Source organism: Macrobrachium rosenbergii, chromosome 13 (genome assembly GCF_040412425.1).
Source record: "Macrobrachium rosenbergii isolate ZJJX-2024 chromosome 13, ASM4041242v1, whole genome shotgun sequence".
Lineage (NCBI taxonomy): Eukaryota > Metazoa > Arthropoda > Malacostraca > Decapoda > Palaemonidae > Macrobrachium > Macrobrachium rosenbergii.
Window position 1 is genome coordinate 23,474,341 of NC_089753.1, and position 20,000 is coordinate 23,494,340.

At 40.1% G+C, this 20,000-nt stretch overlaps 3 protein-coding genes and 1 long non-coding RNA gene across 6 annotated transcripts in view; 3 read left to right on the forward strand and 1 right to left on the reverse strand.

Moving 5' to 3' along the window:
* The window catches only part of LOC136845025 (uncharacterized), a 356,972-nt gene that overhangs the window by 155,469 nt on the left and 181,503 nt on the right, over positions 1-20,000 (reverse strand). The gene's annotated exons all lie outside the window — the stretch shown is intronic.
* Positions 4,325-8,678, forward strand: LOC136845022 (serine-rich adhesin for platelets-like). Its single transcript, XM_067114700.1, has 2 exons — positions 4,325-4,370; positions 5,876-8,678. The coding sequence occupies exons 1-2, from the start codon at positions 4,350-4,352 to the stop codon at positions 8,585-8,587; spliced, it is 2,733 nt and encodes a 910-aa protein (XP_066970801.1). The 5' UTR covers positions 4,325-4,349; the 3' UTR covers positions 8,588-8,678.
* Positions 11,205-18,912, forward strand: LOC136845023 (streptococcal hemagglutinin-like). 2 transcript variants are annotated; one of them, XM_067114702.1, is made up of 2 exons: positions 11,205-11,346; positions 13,763-18,912. In XM_067114702.1, the coding sequence occupies exons 1-2, from the start codon at positions 11,326-11,328 to the stop codon at positions 16,193-16,195; spliced, it is 2,454 nt and encodes an 817-aa protein (XP_066970803.1). In that variant the 5' UTR covers positions 11,205-11,325; the 3' UTR covers positions 16,196-18,912. The 2 variants fall into 2 exon arrangements, with proteins under 2 accessions (XP_066970803.1, XP_066970804.1); XM_067114703.1 differs by lacking the exon at positions 11,205-11,346 and adding an exon at positions 12,518-12,664.
* LOC136844558 (serine-rich adhesin for platelets-like) lies at positions 16,315-18,663 on the forward strand. The gene is made up of 2 exons (XM_067113835.1): positions 16,315-16,350; positions 16,394-18,663. Exons 1-2 carry the CDS (start codon positions 16,315-16,317, stop codon positions 18,533-18,535), a joined length of 2,178 nt encoding a protein of 725 aa, XP_066969936.1. The 3' UTR covers positions 18,536-18,663.

The window sequence follows — 20,000 nt, forward strand, 5'->3', positions numbered from 1 at the left end:
AAATGAACAAAGCTTCAGACCTTAGAATAACGAGTAAAAGATACGCCGAAGTGTCTTCGGTGCAATCGAGTTTTCTGTACAGCCGCTACAGCGTATAATTGACACCGAAAATAGATCTGTCTTTCGGCGGTCTCGGTATCATGAGCCGAGGCTCATGAAACTTTAACCACGGTCCGGTGGTGGCCTCTCCTATATCGTTGCCAGAAGCACGATTATGGCAAGCTTTAACCTTAAATACAATAAAACTGTTAAGGCTAGAGGGCTGCAATTTGGTATGTTTGATGATTGGAGGGTGGATGATCAACATACCAACTTGCAGCCCTCTGGCCTCAGTAGTTTTTAAGCTCTGAGGGCGGAAAGAAAAAGTAAGGACAGAATAAAGTTCGGACGGACAAAGTCGGCAGGAAACTAAAAAAATAAAAGGTCCTTAGTAAGATGAAAAAAGTCTAATCAGATTTTCAGTCAGAGAAAAAAAAAAAACACAAAACAATCACCTTGAAATGCAAATGGGTCTATTTTAGGCCTCTAAAGGCAGCGGCGGATTCCAGATACTTAATGAAACCTTTGCTGTATCGAATAAAGTGGTCGCTCAACAAGTAGGCATAATCATCTCATTCTTATTCAACTTGACCCTCTTCTGCGTCGTGACAGCCAGTTCAAAATCATCGAGAACTATTCGATGACTGTTTGAACAGAGTTATACAAACTGGCGTCACAAATACACTTGTTAAAATGAACCCAAATCAAAGATAAACGAAAGAAATTTACCGACATAAAATTTGGATCTTTCCTAAACAGTGACCCCCAAGGGTTTTCGGGGGTCGTTACCTAGGACTAATATTTCTTGGGGGTCATTATCCTTACGATATTTACAGTCTTTTGTTTATGTTTTTACGGTCACCCACAACGGGCTTGTACTGAACACGCCCCAAAGGTGGATACATACCGGGTTAAAACCCTTGCGGGTCACTATCTAGGAAAGATCCGAACATTTTTTCCGAAGGATTATGCTAAATCCCTGCATACCGCTTTCCAAACAGCTTCACGGTTTACTCTTCCATAACACTGGATTTAAAGACTGGGAGGAACTGAGACAAAACTGACAGCAATAGGCGTACATTCTGTCAACGAAAGTTGCTTCGTCAACAGGACTCAAATTTCAACCGGTGAGGGGGAAAATTTTTTCATAACCCCGAAGCTCGGAAAGAAAATGGAATAACTTTTGAGAGAGAGAGAGAGAGAGAGAGAGAGAGAGAGAGAGAGAGAGAGAGAGAGAATAATTATAGAAGTATGCATGAATGACATGACCTTCCCAAGTATCTATTATTTCCCCATTATCCGTTTTGATAGTACAATCAAATGTCACAATTATGTTTCAGAAACATACTCTCTCTCTCTCTCTCTCTCTCTCTCTCTCTCTCTCTCTCTCGTTGTTTCCATAAACGGTTCACTGACCTACGTCTGCTAAAAAAGTGATTGTTAGTACAGACAATGAATATCACAACATCCACATTATTGACATTACATGCAGGATGTAAAGCACAACAATAATGACATCTATTCCTTCTTCCTCTCTCTCTCTCTCTCCATATATATATATATATATATATATATATATATATATATATATATATATATATATATATATATAATATATATATATATATATATATATATATATATATATATATATATATATATATATATATATATATATATATATATATATATATATATATACATATATATATAACATATATATATATAAGATGGAATGAGAATGGATATATATTTCCACGAAAGAGATGGGACTAAATTACTAAAATTTCAACAAAATGCTTCTATATATCAACAGCTTTCAGGGGCTCACCTACAGGACAATGAAAGATATCTGAAGATCTTTTAAGAGCTTCGTCAAAGACTTTTTGTTCTTTTCAGAACTTTAATAAAATATTAGTAACGAGATCTGGAAGAAGTTCGTTCATAAAACCAGCACTGCAAGAAAGGCCTAAAACTACAAAAAAAAAAAAAAAAAGTGAAATACGATTCTACCTAATATAAGAGCAGTGAAAGCTGAACCATCTTATGAGACACAATTTCATGCAGTGTAAGGAAAGAGCAAAGGGATTTCCAAAAATACTGGACGAGCATGCAATCAGGAGAGAGGTCTCAAAATTCTAGCTTTACAGAGGGAGAAATCTCTGTGACATTCCCATAAATAACTGGCATTCTTGGGCTTGGCATTCTTGCACTCTTTCCTACCCACGGAGGCGGCATCATTTCAAGCTATATGCTGAATAATATTAAAATACAGATGTTAGCACGCGGCTTATAAGAGCGAACAATAGTGTGAGGAAAGGATTAGACAGACAGGCAGAATGAAGCCTTGGCTGTACACCCTTACAATTTCGCAATCAAAGAAGGCTGCAGTGGTATGGCCATGTGATGAGAAGGGATGAGACGTATGTAGGGAGGAGAGTGATGCAGATGGCGGTGCCTGGTTGGAAAAAGTTAAGTATACATTAGTTTAACCAGACCACTGAGCTGATTAACAGTTCTCCCAGGGCTGGCCCGAAGGATTAGACTTATTTTACGTGGCTAAGAACCAATTGGTTACCTAGCAAAGGAACCTACAGCCCATTGTGGAATCCGAACCACATTATACCGAGAAATGAATTTCTATCACCACAAATAAATTCCTCTAATTCTTCACTGGCAGGCCGGAGAATAGAACGCGGGCCCAGCAGGGTGCTAGCCGAGAACTACACCGACCCTCTCAATGAAGAACTCTATAGGGCAAGAGGAAAACCTCCCAATGAAGAACTCTATAGGGCAAGAGGAAAACCGAAGCGAAGGTGGATGGATGTAGTTAGAGAAGAAGACCTGAGAGACAAACAATTGAAACAATTGTCAGAGGAAGATGTGTTTGATCGAGCCAGGTGGAGGAGGAAAGCTGTCAGAAATATCGACCCCGCATAGAAGTGGGAAAAGATGCGGAGAAAGAAGAAGAAGAAATATAGTTGGGAAGAAGATGAAAGGTAAAGAGTGTTCTGGAAGACGTCGGAGAAACGCGCACAGTGTCTGAGGGAAAAGGAGAGTATTTGTATATGAATAAATGGGTCAAATGATGAGGCATTTATTTCTTGCCCCACATTGCAACTCTTAACGCCGATAATCGAGAAAACTGAATTTCGATGGAAGCCTGTTATCTAATGCTCTATCGCCCGAATAATTAAGGAAAATACTGCATGATTATAAACAAGTAAAAAGTGCGCCGATTTTCTGTACAACGGCAGCCCATGCAACTAAGCCATGGTCCGGTGGTGGCCTGTGTTGTTGGTACCTATGGCAGGGTCAGAAGTACGATTATGGCAAAATTTAACCTTAAATAAAATAAAAACTACTACGCCTAGGGGGCTGCAATTTGGTATAATTGATGATTGGAGGGTGGACGATCAACATACCAATTTGCAGCCCTCTAGCCTCACTAGTTTTTAAGATCTGAGGGCGGACAGAAAAACTGAGGACAGAAAAAAAGTGCGGACGGAAGAACAAATAGCCATTTCAATAGTTTTCTTTTACAGAAAACTAAAAGCAACATCAGATTTGTACCAGATTATCCTTGCACAAATTTCGTGCTGCCGTTACATCTCAATATATACCAATATTAAGACAGTGTATATGTCTGATAAAATGCATAGGATAAAAGTAAATATTAGAGCAATTAAACTGAAAAATTTAAACAAGAAAAAAAAAAGATCACTAGCATTCCAGTGACCCGTCTTGCTTAACTTTTGTTGAGAAATAATCTGGACTCACAACGCGTTCACAGTGCAAAAACAGCTCGCTGAATCTGCAACCACTTCTGTGCCACTCGCATATCACGTTACACACAGAATTTAACATCAGTTTATACAAGAGCTCTGACGTCTCAAGTTTAAGTAACTGCAGTCAATTCGAGTAACTGGAAAACACCCCAGCTGTTATCATATTTTAACTCCCTTTTTATGTAGCACTGATTCTGAACCAAAGAAATTATTATAACTCTTGGTATCATTACAGCTACATAAGGAATCAAAAAACACGTGTATAACACAATATCATACTATTTATAACGACCAGCATAAGGAACGAGGAGTGTCTCCTTCGAAAACTCAAAACCCAGTGACCTCGTCCCTCTCAGGTCTCGTTCCAGGGTTTCTGGAAGCGTCCGCATCGGATGGTCATCTTCAATGCCAGGCGAACGGGAGCATGAGCGCACACACGAACGAACGCGTTCCGGACGGGTATAAAAGGCTAAAGTAAATCAGGTCTCGACACACTTGCGACGAGACTCATCCGCCACAAACATGGCAGCGTGGATTAGCTTGGTGAGTAGATGAGACGTGGGAGGGAATATCTCTCTCTCTCTCTCTCTCTCTCTCTCTCTCTCTCTCAGAGGAAGAAGAGAGAAGTGATATATATATATACATATCTGTGTGTGTAGATAGATAGATAGATAGATAGAGATATATATATATATATATATATATATATATATATATATATATATATATGTGTGTGTGTGTGTGTGTGTGTGTGTAATTGTAATAGCCACAATCCCTCTTAACTTTTCGAGTTCTTCGCGCCTTTTTGGATATGCTTGTCACTACAAAGTTCGTTTCCCGCGACCGGGCATCACAGTCTCTTTAATTTCTTGCACTTGGATCTTACGGCTTTGTAGTGACAAGCATATCCAAAAAAGCGCGAAGAATTCGAGAAGTTAAGAGGGCATTGTGGCTATTACAATTACATATGTATCTGGTAAAAGTGACCAGTAGATTCTACATATATATATATATATATATATATTTAGTTAAGTGTGTGTGTGTGTGGGTGTACGACTTTCCCTAGTCTCACATATACATACATGCACATCTACAACAGTCAGACTGCCAAAACACTCATTTAAACAATAACAAATCAAAGAAAAAGCTCCTAATGAATTCATATCATAAAACAGCACCTCAGTAATTACTACTGTATATACTCGTATATTACCATCATGACTACTAACACTGAAAACTTCAGGAATCCATCTTTCCCAGCGCAAGACTTCATTTTTGGTCAAAACCTTTCGCTGAACTTGAAAACCAACAGGCTGAATTAAACAGTACCTGTTGTTTGTTGTACAAAACACTAGCACTAGCTTTTTGTCTTGTTGATTTGAATCTCCCCCATTTATCCGTTTCCAAATCATTTCTTTTCGTGACTGATAGGATCTGATCTACTCTTTCATGCATTTCCCAGGAATATTCACTAGCCAAAAGCAGTTCATTTTCAGGATGAAATCGTCACCACCACTGAAAAGTCGATGTGATAAAAAAATTCCCTCTGATATGTGGCCAATTCAGCCAAAAAGTAATGTTTTCTAGGAGCTTTTCCTATCTAAAACCCGAACATGTATTGATTGCGAATTGAACAAAATTGCATTTTGCTGGAAAGGCAGAAATAAATGGCAGGTGAAAAGAGCAAATGGCAATACCTCAGTCATTCCTGTTCTGGTTTATTCTTCTTTCTTTTACCTCATTCTATACGGGACCTCTCTTCTCTGCTTTTTGATACCCCTTCCAGCTTACTTTACTTCAAACGGGAAGTCTAATGTAGGATCGCTTCCTCAGATATTTTATGCACACAAACACAAACACACACACAACACAAACTACTGCACCGTTTGAACTAATAGTTACTGTTCCATGGAGATGACATACCAATCACCTCTCTGTAATGGAAATGAGAATAGACATTTTACTTTTAAAAGAAAACAAATTCCCTTCATGAAATTTTCCTGATGAACTGCAAACACAAAAAGCTATACCATTAATCTTCCCTACAGGTGGTGTTGTCCTTGGCGGTGGTTAGCACCCTGAGTTTTCCACAGCCAGATGCCGAGTACAAAATCCCAAACGTGGGACTCGGATCTCGCTCCCAATATTACGTTCTGCACTCCGACGGCACCTTTAAATATGGCTACGACTCTGGAGATGGTCTTTACGAACAATCAATGGCACAGGCCCCTGGAGAAGTGTCTGGATCATTCGGTTACAAGGACCCTACAGGAGCAGATATCAAGCTTGAATACACAGCTGATGAACGAGGATTCCAGCCACGTGGAGGACATCTGCCTGTGAGCCCTGAAAGCGCTTTTGGTGCCAAAGTAAGAAAAGCTCCTACTTCCCCATCAACAGGATCTGCTGCTAAGCCATACAGTGCCCCGGCTCCATCACCTGCTGCAGCTCCAACTGCTACAGTTCCAGCTGAATATGCTGAAATAAGAAGCTCTGCTGGAGGTGATGGCAGTTATAGCTTCAACTATGAAACCTCTAAAAGTTCTCGTTCAGAATCTGCTGATCCTCATAACTCAGTAACAGGACAATATTCTTTCATTGCCGATGATGGAATCAACCGTGCAATCAATTACATTGCAGGATCAGACACTGGTTACATTGCTGAAGGGGATTCACTCCCTGTTGGGCCTAGTGTCCCAGGAGCTGAAAGTGGTATTCCCACTGGAAGGATTCTTCCAGTTCTCTCAGAACAAGAGGCCAATGCTCTTGCTGCAGCTACTTCCTCTGCTGGTCCCCAAACAAAAGCAGCACTTTCTGCAGTTTCCCCGTCCTCAGCAGTAAGAAGCCCTTCATCCATCAATGTTGCTGGTACAAGGTCAGCAAGCACTGCTTCAAGAGATGCTTCCTACTCCTTCAGTTATGATGCTGGAGATAGTGCTAGATCTGAAAGTGCAGATGCTGACTTGAATGTAAAGGGAACTTACAGCTTTCTTCCACCAGAGGGACACAGACTCACAGTCAATTATGTTGCAGGATCAGATACTGGATTTGTTGCTACAGGAGATCACCTTCCAGTAGCTCCTGATGCTGATGCTCCGTCAAACGTGAGGGGGGTAGTCCCTTCAGCAACTGCTAATGTTTATTCTTCTCCTATTTCTCGTCCATCTACAAGAGTCACAGCTGGTTCTGCTGCATCAGCTCCTGTTGAGGTGGCTCAGGTAAGAAGCTCTGCTGGTGATGATGGAAGCTATAACTTTGCTTACGAAACATCAAGCAGTTCTCGTTCAGAATCTGCTAATGCTCAGAATTCGGTCACTGGACAATATGCTTTCGTTGCTGATGATGGAATTAATCGTGCCATTAAATATACTGCTAATGCAGAGACTGGCTACATCGCAGAGGGAGATTCTTTACCAGTTGGTCCTTCAGTCCCAGGCGCTGAGTCTGGCATTCCCACTGGAAGAATATTACCTATTCTCTCAGAAGAAGAAGCAAATGCTTTAGCTGGTGCCACTTCTAGGTCTAGCTCTCTTACCACCGCTGGCCAATCGTCAGCTGCTTTTGCTGGTGCTGTTGCTGCTACCAAGACTGCAGCTTCTCGTACTTCTGATGCCTCGTATTCGTTTAACTATGATGCAGGTGACAGTGCACGATCTGAAACTGCTGATGCAGGCCTCAACATTAAGGGAACTTACAGCTTTGTACCACCAGAGGGACACAGACTCACTGTCAATTATGTTGCAGGGTCTGATACTGGCTTTCTTGCCACAGGAGATCATCTCCCTGTAGCTCCTGAAGCTGCCACTGCTTCAGGAGTTGCCAGACAAGCTGCTGCCCCAAGTGTTACTGCATATTCTGCTCCTGCTTCTCGTTCACCATCAAGGGCTCCACAAACTAGTGCACCAGCTCCTGCAGAAGCAGCTCAGGTGCGAAGTTCTGCTGGCAATGATGGAAGTTACAGTTTTTCTTATGAAACCGACAGTAGTTCACGCTCTGAATCTGCTGATGCTCAAAATTCAGTAACTGGACACTATTCTTTCGTTGCTGATGATGGAATCAATAGAAAAATTGACTACATTGCTGGTTCTGAGACTGGATACATTGCTGAAGGTGATTCCCTGCCTATTGGTCCCTCTGTTCCTGGTGCTGAGAGTGGTATTCCTACAGGTCGAATCCTGCCAGTTCTTTCTGAAGAGGAGGCCAATGCCCTTGCAGGAGTTAGTGCTGCCAGGGGTGTTACTCCTCTTCTGAAGGCAAGTGCTACCAGTGGTGCCTCAGCATCACCTGCAGATGCTTCATATTCCTTCTCTTTTGCTTCTGACAGTTATTCTCGGAATGAAGAAGCTGATGCTGATGGAAATATTGTTGGTTCATACACTTATGTCGATGAAGATGGAAAGGAACACAAGGTCAAATTTGTAGCTGGTCGAGAGACTGGTTTCCTGCCAGAGGGCTACCCTACACCCAGTTCTGCTAGTGCTGCACAAGCTGCTGCTGCTGCTTCTGGAACTGCCGCTGCTTCTTCTAGAACTGCAGCTGGCACTGGTGCTGTTTCTGTATATTCAGCCCCATCAGCTGCAGGAAGCTCAGCAGCTGGTAGCAGCTCTTTGCCAGCTAAACCTGCAAAGGCTTCACCGTCTCAGAGGACTTCACTGTCAGCAGGGCACTCAAGTCGCGTGGTGGGGGATGTTCTCCTTCACCAGTACGATGCTGTGAACAGGGATAAATATGGCTATGTCTTCACTGCACTTCGACGCTAATTTCAGATGCTTTGTCAGGGCTCAATAGAATATGGAGGTTTCCTTTTGAAAATTCAAAAATTACGAAATTATCCCAGAAACTCATATATATATATATATATATATATATATATATATATATATATATATATATATATATATATATATATATATATATATATATATTTGTATAAGTTATTCTTTTTAATTCTAATTTTAATTCATGTTCATGACAATATGTAAGAAAGGAATTTTTACTTCTATTACATAAACCATCCATATCTAAACATCGAGTTCTTGCTCACTATAGTTGTACTGTATATAGCCTCCTTACAAAAATAATATTCTCCCTGTAATCTTATTCAGAGGAAATGTGGAAAATAATAAAAAATGCAAGCAAAACAAAATCAAAAAAGTTATATGGTGTAGAAGACATTAATGGGAATGTTTATGTTTTCTCAAGGCAATCTTTCATATAGAAAGTATTAAAAAAAACATGTTTATAATGTAAATAAATCAATAAAGCATGAAGATTTATGACAGTTTTATATCTCCTGCCTCTTTAATTTTGTCTTTACGTATTCATCGTTGTGGGTAGATATTATGACCCATATTAATTCACTTCACTGACTATACTATATGCTTGACTTGAGTCTGCACTCTGAGCAAATAAAAAGCTATTGCTCTGTCGATTCGCACACTTTTTTCAAGGAAAATATAAGAATAATGTAATGAAAATCATAGCATTTACGGAGCACTTCTTCCCTCGACCCTAAGATAGCACTGGGAGGCGTGAATAAAAACCTGCAATGTATTATGCACAACATTCTCTAAAAGTGCTATTTCACAGGGCATGTCAGTTTCGTATGTGACACTTTGTAAAAGTCTGCAGACAGCAAGGAATTTTCCATGTTGTCGCCTGACAACTGAACTCCAAGAGAACGACTTCCTGTAGGCAATTCACAATAGTATTATCAGAAGACTGCAAAGGAAGTTAGTTATTCACAAATTTATGGGGATAAAGTGAGCTTCTATAGTAAGAGGCGACTGGAACGTGCATCCAGCAACGCACAAGAACCCCTTTGTGGTTGGTACTACCCTGTAGGTTACAGGAGGTAAATTCAAGGCCAAAACTCCAGAAGATACAGGACAAAGAAAAGACGCAAATGAGAAAGACTTAACACTAGATTATGGAAACAGAAGTCCAGGAAGTCATGACCAAAAACCAAATGTAGATGTTGATGCTACAAAGAACGTGATAAAGGCACAAAAATAAAGTATCCTATATGAGATACGATACAAAAACCAACGTAGATGCAGAACAGGCAATAAAGGAGAGACCAAAATATTAAGGGGAAAAAATGTGGTTCTTGAGAAGAGACCAGAATCCAGACCAAATGCAGATACAGAAAATGTCGCCGAAAATGGGATGATGGAGGCCAATGTCTGAACGATAATATTCGAGGACTGGCATGATTCGAGATCAGTCTGAAGGAGACAGAACTCTACCCCCGACCCACCTCCCCCAAAGAAAAAAAAAATTGATGTTTCACAAAATACATTTGATGCAAAAAACCACAATGAGGAAGAGCTCTCTACGGCAGAGAGGATGCAGACTGCAATATAAAATGCAACAAGGTAAATGGCACATAACAGGAAGAATGCTCTACAGAATAGGACAAAATCAAGACGAAAACTTCAAGGCGAAGATAAAACAAGAATACTGACGATTTGGGAATGATTCAAGATTGAACTGCGAGCCAGAAAAGACACAGAGGTGAGAGAAAATCCTAAAAAAGAGAAAATAAGAGAAAATCCCAAAAAAGAGAAAATATAGACCAAATTTTCAGGAAAAAAAGAGAGAAAGCATTCTACAGAATAAGGAAAAACAAGATTAAAACCGAAGGCGAAAATGGGAAAGGAGAAGGAGAGTCGAGATAACAAACGATGGCCAAGGCCTTCTCGACCATCATCGTCCGGGCTGCTTTGGATTTCGGCGCGTGTCGCCAGCTGTATTAGAATTCTGGAAAGGGCTTCAGAGGCTCCGGCCTTGAGGCAATTAGCAACTGCGCATGGTGGGGAGGGGTTAGCGAGGGACCGAGATCCCCCCTCCATTTCCTCTTCTCATTTATTTACTTTTTAGTTTGGGAGCACTTCTTCCCCTTTTCAAATCTTTAGAACTTGGATAACTATTAATATTTACGAAGCCTATAACAGGAAGTAAAATAATTGTTAAAATCAGAAGTTTTATCAATAGTGACGTCAGCAGCAACAGCAACCACAGCCCAAACAAACAGCCACAGTGTGGAATGAAAAAATTAACCAATTCTATAACACAAGGACCAGTCATCTTCGCCCTCACTGTGGCTCTATCCAAAACCTGCCTGTGGAAAATTCCTGGCATATGGTTGGCTAATGGCCTCTGCTGATTTACTGAGACCAGAGGTCCACACAAGGTCTTTGATACCCTTAGACACCCTAGAACACTTTCGGGCAGCCCCAACAGCCAACACTTAATCGTGTGCCCATAAGCAGAAAGAGGAATGCGAAAACAAGGACAGTTCGTCCAAGATGCTATCCTTCTGGTATCCTTCTGGTATCCTTTGGCTACGTATGCTTCTTGCGTTCGACTGTCATCATCTCCTATGAAGAGAAGGGCAAACACACGCACGCACAAACTTATGACTGAGGTATAAAAGGCTAAACTAAATCTGATTTCGAGGCACAGACGTCCCGCTTCGACCCAACCGCCATAAAACATGGCGACGTGGGTTAGCTCTGTAAGTAGACTCGTAAACTTGTTTAAAGTGCTTATTTATGTAAAGAGTTCATTTCGACGCTTTGTGATATAGAGGAATGATACGTAGCCCCGGTGAGAGAGGGATAAGTTCTGAATATACTTCGTAAAGGAAATTTACATTATAAAACTCGATCGGTTTGTGCCATGGCCGGATATACCCTGGGTAGGGCACGGTGTTGTTTTCTAAAAACCACGACCAAATCAGCTGATCTTATCTGCCGTAAGACAGTCTGCCTCGGAGATGTTTTACTGCGGACTGTAACATCCAGTGGGCATGGTGAGTGTTCGTAGTGTGGGTATTTACGTAAGCTGCGAGACGTTCTTTAAGTCATTAGATTTTACGAAGAATTATTGTGAAAAAACTGATACGCAGAAGGAGAAAATACCAGTATTACTGGAACATCTTCCGCTCGTCGCTCAACACAGAAGAACACAGACATGCATATCTATGTATCTAGTTTAACTGAAAATAACTAAATTTCTTAAAACGGTCGAAAAATCAAGACATTCGAGTGACAACTGCACACGCGCAAACTACAAGTCTCCTGAAAATTTCAAGGCTCATGTTACTCATTTAGAAGACATTGCTGTTGATGTTCTGCAAGCACAGCTTATTACTTAACAGCACAGCTTATTATTTAACTGCTACTATTAATATCATTAGTAGTAGCAGTTAAATCTTACAAGGTTACATATAACAAACTCTAAAAGGTCACCTTGCAAAAAAATCTTCATCCGTGGAGAACATCCAAAGTTGTAATAAACAATACGAGATAAAAATAAACAAATAAATAAACATTTTCATTCATGAATCTAAGGTCAAGAAACACTTCAGGTCTTTCAATGGATACGGTTTACACTTACGAACCAGCAATGACAGCAATCTTCCGTCATACCACGAAACAACCTAAGCGGCTGCAGTTTCGTTCAAGGAAACCAGACAACAGGAAATTTATGATATATATAAAATGAACGACGGTTAAAGAAATTGTATATTTATGTGTATGTATGTATATATATATATATATATATATATATATATATATATATATATATATATATATATATATATATATATTATATTATATATATTGTGTGTGTGTGTTTATGGCGTGTCATTTCACTTAAATTGACTGGTTCTGTGAAAGCAGAAGGCCCATAAAAGCAGCACAAGAAACCGTAAACTTTGGCTGACTCTACTCCAGCCCTGGTCATTCGTAAATGTGTAGAAAGGGGGCGTGGCCAGAGTATTAGAACTTGGAACAGTGACTGTAAGGAGAAATGACGTATGTATAAAGGTAAGTCAAACACAGGGTGCCAAAGCACACTGATTTGCTGTTTTTATTGTTGTTGTTTTGGATTAACCTGGCTTTATGGCACCACGGGCTCTTGCTCATAGAGCAGCTCGTAGATCATTTAATGATGTGAAAGTGAATTTTTTTTTTTTTACTGTCGAGAAAAGTGGAAAAGCGGTGTCTCAGACCAAGTGGTTCAGGTGATGCCTGTGGCATACAAGCGTGTGGTCGAGAGGGTGCTCAGTATTTACCTGCCGATCTTGCTGGCTAAATCTGTTGCGGCAGAGGAGCCTGGGCCACGCACGTCTATCAAAAATCTTGTCAGCAGAGAGATGAGAAGGCCTTAGAGCACAAGAAAGTGATGGCATAACAGACATTTTAGTTAGAACGGACTCAAGTGGCTTAAAGAGTAAGAGATGGAGGTTATTATAAAAGTATAGAGCGAGTTTCAACGGTCTGCTGATGAGACATTGGTATTATTTTTTAAGTGGTATGGACTGGACTCCAAAGAAAGGGGAAAGATGCAATATATTTCTTGCCTCCTCTCAAAGGAAACTTCTTTTTAATACAATGACAACAACAACAACAGCAATAATAATAATAATAATAATAATAATAATAATAATAATAATAATAATAATAATAATAATAATAATAATAATAAAGATGTGTTATAAACTGTAAAATTACCAACCGTCAAGTTTACGAATAACAACGTATACAGAATTAACTTAACCATGTTAGAACACATGTAGGTATACATTTTCTAAAGTAATGCAGCGCCTCCATGTTTTATCTGAATAATTATTAATCTTCCACAAAAATAATAGTTTTATAATGTTGGGTGTTGCAAAATAACGGTAACTGTTTGTGTGTGTTTTTATTTTTAACTGTAACCAGACTTTGGAATAAGGGGGAAATATACAGCTCAAGTTGTATTTAAATGAACCAGACTTGGAAAAACACCCATTTCATTCATTTCATGACTTTGGGCTTATATGACACGAAAAACTTCGCAGATCATTAGGCAAAGACTATTTATCAGTTATTTTCTGCTTTGCTTACTCTCACTAATTACCAAAATTTTCCATTTTCTTACAGGTGGTGTTGTCCCTGGCGGTGGCTAGCACCCTGAGTTTTCCACGGCCACATGAGTACAAGATACCTGATGTGGGACAGGGCTCTCGGGCCCAGTATTACATACTTCATTCGGATGGTACTTATAAATATGGCTACGACTCTGGCGATGGTACCTATGAACAGGCAATGGCACAGGCTCCAGGAGAAGTTTCAGGGGCATTTGGTTACAAAGATCCTACAGGAGCTAATATCAAACTGGAATATACAGCTGATGACCGAGGATTCATTCCACATGGTGTTCATCATCCTGCGCATCCTGAAAATCAATTTGGCCTCAGACTAAACGAAACACCTAGTGTTGATATCCGAGCAGCGACGCCACACACTCAACGTATGGCTGTAGAAAGTAATGCTACTTCTAATGAAGCTGTGACTGTAGAAAGCAATGCTACTTCTGATGAAGCTGTGACCGTAGCAAGCAATGCTACTTCTAATAATGCTGTATCTCCAGCAAATGTTCCAGCAGAGCCTGCATTAATACAGAGTTCTGCTGGTGATGATGGCAGTTACAGCTTTTCCTATAAAACTGCTAGCAGTTCCCGTTCAGAATCTGCTGATGCCCAAAATTCAGTAACTGGAAAATACTCTATTGTTGGTGATGATGGAATCAACCACGGAATCAGCTACACTGCAGGATCTGAAACAGGTTATATTGCTGAAGGAGATTCACTTCCAAGAGGACCTGTTGTCCCTGGTGCTGAAAGTGGAATTCCAACTGGAAGGATTCTTCCAGTTCTTTCAGAAGACGAAGCCAATGGTCTTGCTACAGATATTGTTGCCCCACAGACATCAATAGTTTCATCTGGTGTTGATGTCTCTGGTTCTGGTGCTTCTGGGGAAGCCTCTGTCACTGCTAAACTTGCAGTCCCTTCTGAAGAAACTCATACTGCAGGTGCTACAGAAGCGGCTGGGGAAAACCATGTTGCTGATACAGTTCCCATAAAGGAACCACACACATTCTCTGTGAAAGATGATACAGTTCCAATACAAGACTCTTATAGAAGTTCTGTTCCTGGTGATGGTAGTTACAGTTTCTCTTATCATACATCAAGCAGCTCTCGGTCTGAATCTAGTGATGCCCATAATTCTCTTACAGGACACTATTCTTTCATTTCTGAAGATGGAGTTAATCGAAATTTTAATTACACTGCTGGTTCTGAGACTGGTTATATTGTTGATGGTGATTCTTTACCAATTGGTCCTTCTGTACCTGGTGCTGAGAGTGGCAAACCTACAGGACAAATTCTCCCTGTCCTTTCTGAAGAAGAAGCCAATGCCCTTGCTTTGGACACTTCTCACATTGCCTCACAAACACCATTAGCATCATCTAGTGTGACTAATCAAACACCCTCTGTGTCGCATCCTGAAAATCAATTTGGCCTCAGAATAAAGGAAACACCTAGTGTTGATATCCGAGCAGAGACGCCACACACTCAACATATGGCTGTAGAAAGTTATGCTACTTCTAATGAAGCTGTGACCGTAGCAAGCAGTGCTACTTCTAATGATGCTGTATCTCCAGCAAATGTTCCAGCAGAGCCTGCAATAATACAGAGTTCTGCTGGTGATGATGGCAGTTACAGCTTTTCCTATAAAACTGCTAGCAGTTCCCGTTCAGAATCTGCTGATGCCCAAAATTCAGTAACTGGAAAATACTCTATTGTTGGTGATGATGGAATCAACCATGGAATCAGCTACACTGCAGGATCTGAAACAGGTTATATTGCTGAAGGAGATTCACTTCCAAGAGGACCTGTAGTCCCTGGTGCTGAAAGTGGAATTCCAACTGGAAGGATTCTTCCAGTTCTTTCAGAAGACGAAGCCAATGGTCTTGCTACAGATATTGTTGCCCCTCAGACATCAATAGTTTCATCTGGTGTTGATGTCTCTGGTTCTGGTGCTCCTGGGGAAGCCTCTGTCACTGCTAAACTTGCAGTCCCTTCTGAAGAAACTCATACTGCAGGTGCTACAGAAGCAGCTGGGGAAAACCATGTCGCAGATGATACAGTTCCCATAAAGGAACCACACACAATCTCTGTGAAAGATGATACAGTTCCAATACAAGACTCTTATAGAAGTTCTGTTCCTGGTGATGGTAGTTACAGTTTCTCTTATCATACATCAAGCAGCTCTCGGTCTGAATCTAGTGATGCCCATAATTCTCTTACAGGACACTATTCTTTCATTTCTGAAGATGGCGTTAATCGAAATTTTAATTACACTGCTGGTTCTGAGACTGGTTATATTGTTGATGGTGATTCTTTACCAATTGGTCCTTCTGTACCTGGTGCTGAGAGTGGCAAACCTACAGGACAAATTCTCCTGTCCTTTCTGAAGAAGAAGCCAATGCCCTTGCTTCGGACACTTCTCACATTGCCTCACAAACACCATTAGCATCATCTAGTGTGACTAATCAAACACCCTCTGTGTCGCATCCTGAAAATCAATTTGGCCTCAGAATAAAGGAAACACCTAGTGTTGATATCCGAGCAGAGACGCCACACACTCAACATATGGCTGTAGAAAGTTATGCTACTTCTAATGAAGCTGTGACTGTAGAAAGCAATGCTACTTGATGAAGCTGCACCGTAGCAAAGCAATGCTACTTCTAATGATGCTGTATCTCCAGCAAATGTTCCAGCAGAGCCTGCAATAATACAGAGTTCTGCTGGTGATGATGGCAGTTACAGCTTTTCCTATAAAACTGCTAGCAGTTCCCGTTCAGAATCTGCTGATGCCCAAAATTCAGTAGCTGGAAAATACTCTATTGTTGGTGATGATGGAATCAACCACGGAATCAGCTACACTGCAGGATCTGAAACAGGTTATATTGCTGAAGGAGATTCACTTCCAAGAGGACCTGTAGTCCCTGGTGCTGAAAGTGGAATTCCAACTGGAAGGATTCTTCCAGTTCTTTCAGAAGACGAAGCCAGTGGTCTTGCTACAGATATTGTTGCCCCTCAGACATCAACAGTTTCATCTGGTGTTGATGTTTCTGGTTCTGGTGCTTCTGGAGAAGCCCCTGTCACTACTAAACTTGCAGTCCCTTCTGAAGAAACTCATACTGCAGGTGCTACAGAAGCAGCTGGGGAAAACCATGTCACTGATGATACAGTTCCCATAAAGGAACCACATACAATCTCTGTGAAAGATGACACAGTTCCAATACAAGACTCTTACAGAAGTTCTGTTCCTGTTGATGGTAGTTACAGTTTCTCTTATCATACATCAAGCAGCTCTCGGTCTGAATCTAGTGATGCCCATAATTCTCTTACAGGACAGTATTCTTTCATTTCTAAAGATGGAATTAATAGAAATTTTAATTACACTGCTGGTTCTGAGACTGGTTATATTGTTGATGGTGATTCTTTACCAATTGGTCCTCCTGTACCTGGTGCTGAGAGTGGCAAACCTACAGGACAAATTCTCCCTGTCCTTTCTGAAGAAGAAGCCAATGCCCTAGCTTCAGACACTTCTCACCTTGCCTCACAAACACCATTAGCATCATCTAGCGTGACTGATCAAGCACCCTCAAAGTTGCAGCATGCAAGGGATGATACAGACACTAATTCTGTACAAAATGGCTCTTCCTCAGATGCCTCCTACTTCTTCAGATATGATGTTGGAGATAGTGCCAGATCTGAAATTGCTGATAAAGACTTAAATATTAAGGGAAATTACAGGTTTGATGTCCCTGGAGGAAAGAGATACACTGTACGCTACATAGCAGGATCAGACATCGGTTTTGTCGTAAATGTTAGTGAAGAATCCCCACCTTCAGGTGTTATAATCCAATCTGATTCTACTTTTGCCCCTCCTAAAGAAGTTCCAGCCACCACTGAAGATGTAGCTTCTTCTGAAGAATCTAATGTACAAAGTGTGACTTCTTGTAATGATGCAGTTCCAGCTGATGATAACGATGATACTGCATCCACTGAAGAGCCTGATATTCCTGATGCTAAAGTGCCCAAGCCCAATGAAGAATCTTATGTAAGCTCTTTTCCTGGAGATGGCAGTTACAGCTTCTCTTATCATACCTCGGACAGCTCCCGTTTTGAATCAGCTGATGCTTACAATTCTGTTACTGGGCAATATTCATTCACCGCCGATGATGGAATCAATCGTAAGATTAATTACACTGCTGGATCTGAGACTGGTTTTATCACTGAAGGTGATTCTTTACCTGTTGGTCCTTCAGTTCCTGGTGCAGAGAATGGTATTCCTACTGGACGTATTCGTCCTATTCTTTCCAAAGAGGAGTCTAATACTCTTGGAAGTGTACACAATGCTGGTTACACCGATCCCATACTCAAATCAAAAGAAAACCCTAACGCAGTAGAAAAGGCTAATCCAGATAGAAACATTGCTGGCTACTATACTTCAGTGGACCAAAATGGAACTGAACACAGAATAATTCACATAGCAGGCCAAGATACTAACTCTATTCCTAGAGGATATCTCAGTCCAAACCCTAAAAAAGATGCTGCTGATGCAACCACTGCTCACTCAGGTACACTGGTTCACTCTGCTCCCTCAGCTGGAGAAAGTCAGTCGAACGGTGGCGGCAGCAGCAGCACTACTTCTCCACCCGAACACCCAAAGTCATCACCTGCAGCTCCTACAGAATCTTTGTCGAATGGTCACTCCAGTCGCATTGTTGGTGATGTCCTCCTTCACCAGTACGACCCCGCAAACAGAGACAAATATGGCTACGCGTACACTGCTGTTAACTGATAAGCTCAAAGCACCCATGTACCTCCCCACGACATTCAAGAGGGAAAAAATTGCAACAACAAGATGACGAAGATTTTGATGTCTTTTCATGTTTCTTCATGTCTGGATTTTATAGTTTTACAAAGAAATTATATAAAAAATATTCACATTTTTTTTCATAGAGAATGAAAACTATCTGAGAAAAAAAAGGGAACAATTTTCATAAAAACTGGACAAACATATTCCTTCTGCAAATATTTACCAATAAGATTTATCTTACACAACAGGAAAGACAACAAGATGATGACAGTGAGTAACTAACAAGAAAAAATAATGATATGTAAAAGATACCTCGGCTACCTAACGGAGCTTCGTTTCAATAAAAAGAAAATGCAAAATCCATCGTCTCTTTCTTCCTGCGTTGACAGAATAAAAATCAGCTATGATTCAAGGACAAACAGTGGCACTCTTTCTTTCTTAAACATAAGGTCGAGTAGACTAGTTCCTGAGATGTTCAAATCTGTGCCTCTGAAATCAACGATGCTAAAAGCATAGCACTTTCTTTTGTGGATTAGCGTATATCAGTGAGATCTCCACATAAGCCATTCAAAGCAGATTTATCTCCCTTTTCTGGTCAGACTGTATACACTAATCAGAGCTAATTATTCTTCAACTGGATACCATTCCATATTTATTGTAAATTATCTAAAGGTAAATGAAAATTTCAAATAAAAGGAACAGATCATTTCTTTATTGAAATAAAGAATACAAATCTCATTTTCATACTTCAAACGATATACATTTATACAAAGCTGAACCTCTAATAACTACTGGTGTTATGGCATCCAATAACAACGGTTCCTTGAATCATGGGCTCTTTTGGCACACCAATTTATTAATTAATATTTTTTGGGGGGGAGGGGAGCAAGCATATTTAGAACCTGAGGAAATTTACAATATTGATTTAAAGAAAACAATTTTTGTTTGTGAAGACTCTTGACACCTGATTTGTACCGGACATTCCAGACAAAAAAAAAAAAAAAAAAAAGTTGAATACAATTGCCCGAAGACAGAACTATGACCCGCATTTAGACGACTTTGCTTCTCAAGAGTGTCACGCTAGCATGTTACCTCCATTAAGCTTTCCAAGCAATATATTCTGCTTTAACAATGTAGGGGAGTAGTGCCGTCAGTGGACCTCAAACGGCGCACTGTAGTAGGCATTATTACTTAGGGGTCTTTGCAGCGTCCCTTCGGCCCCTAGCTGCAACCCTTTTCATTCATTTTCCTGTACTTCTGTTCATATTATATATATATATATATATATATATATATATATATATATATATATATATATATATATATATATATATATATATATATATGTAATATATATATATATATATATATATATATATATATATATATATATATATATATATATATATATATATATATATTATACACACATATATATATATATATA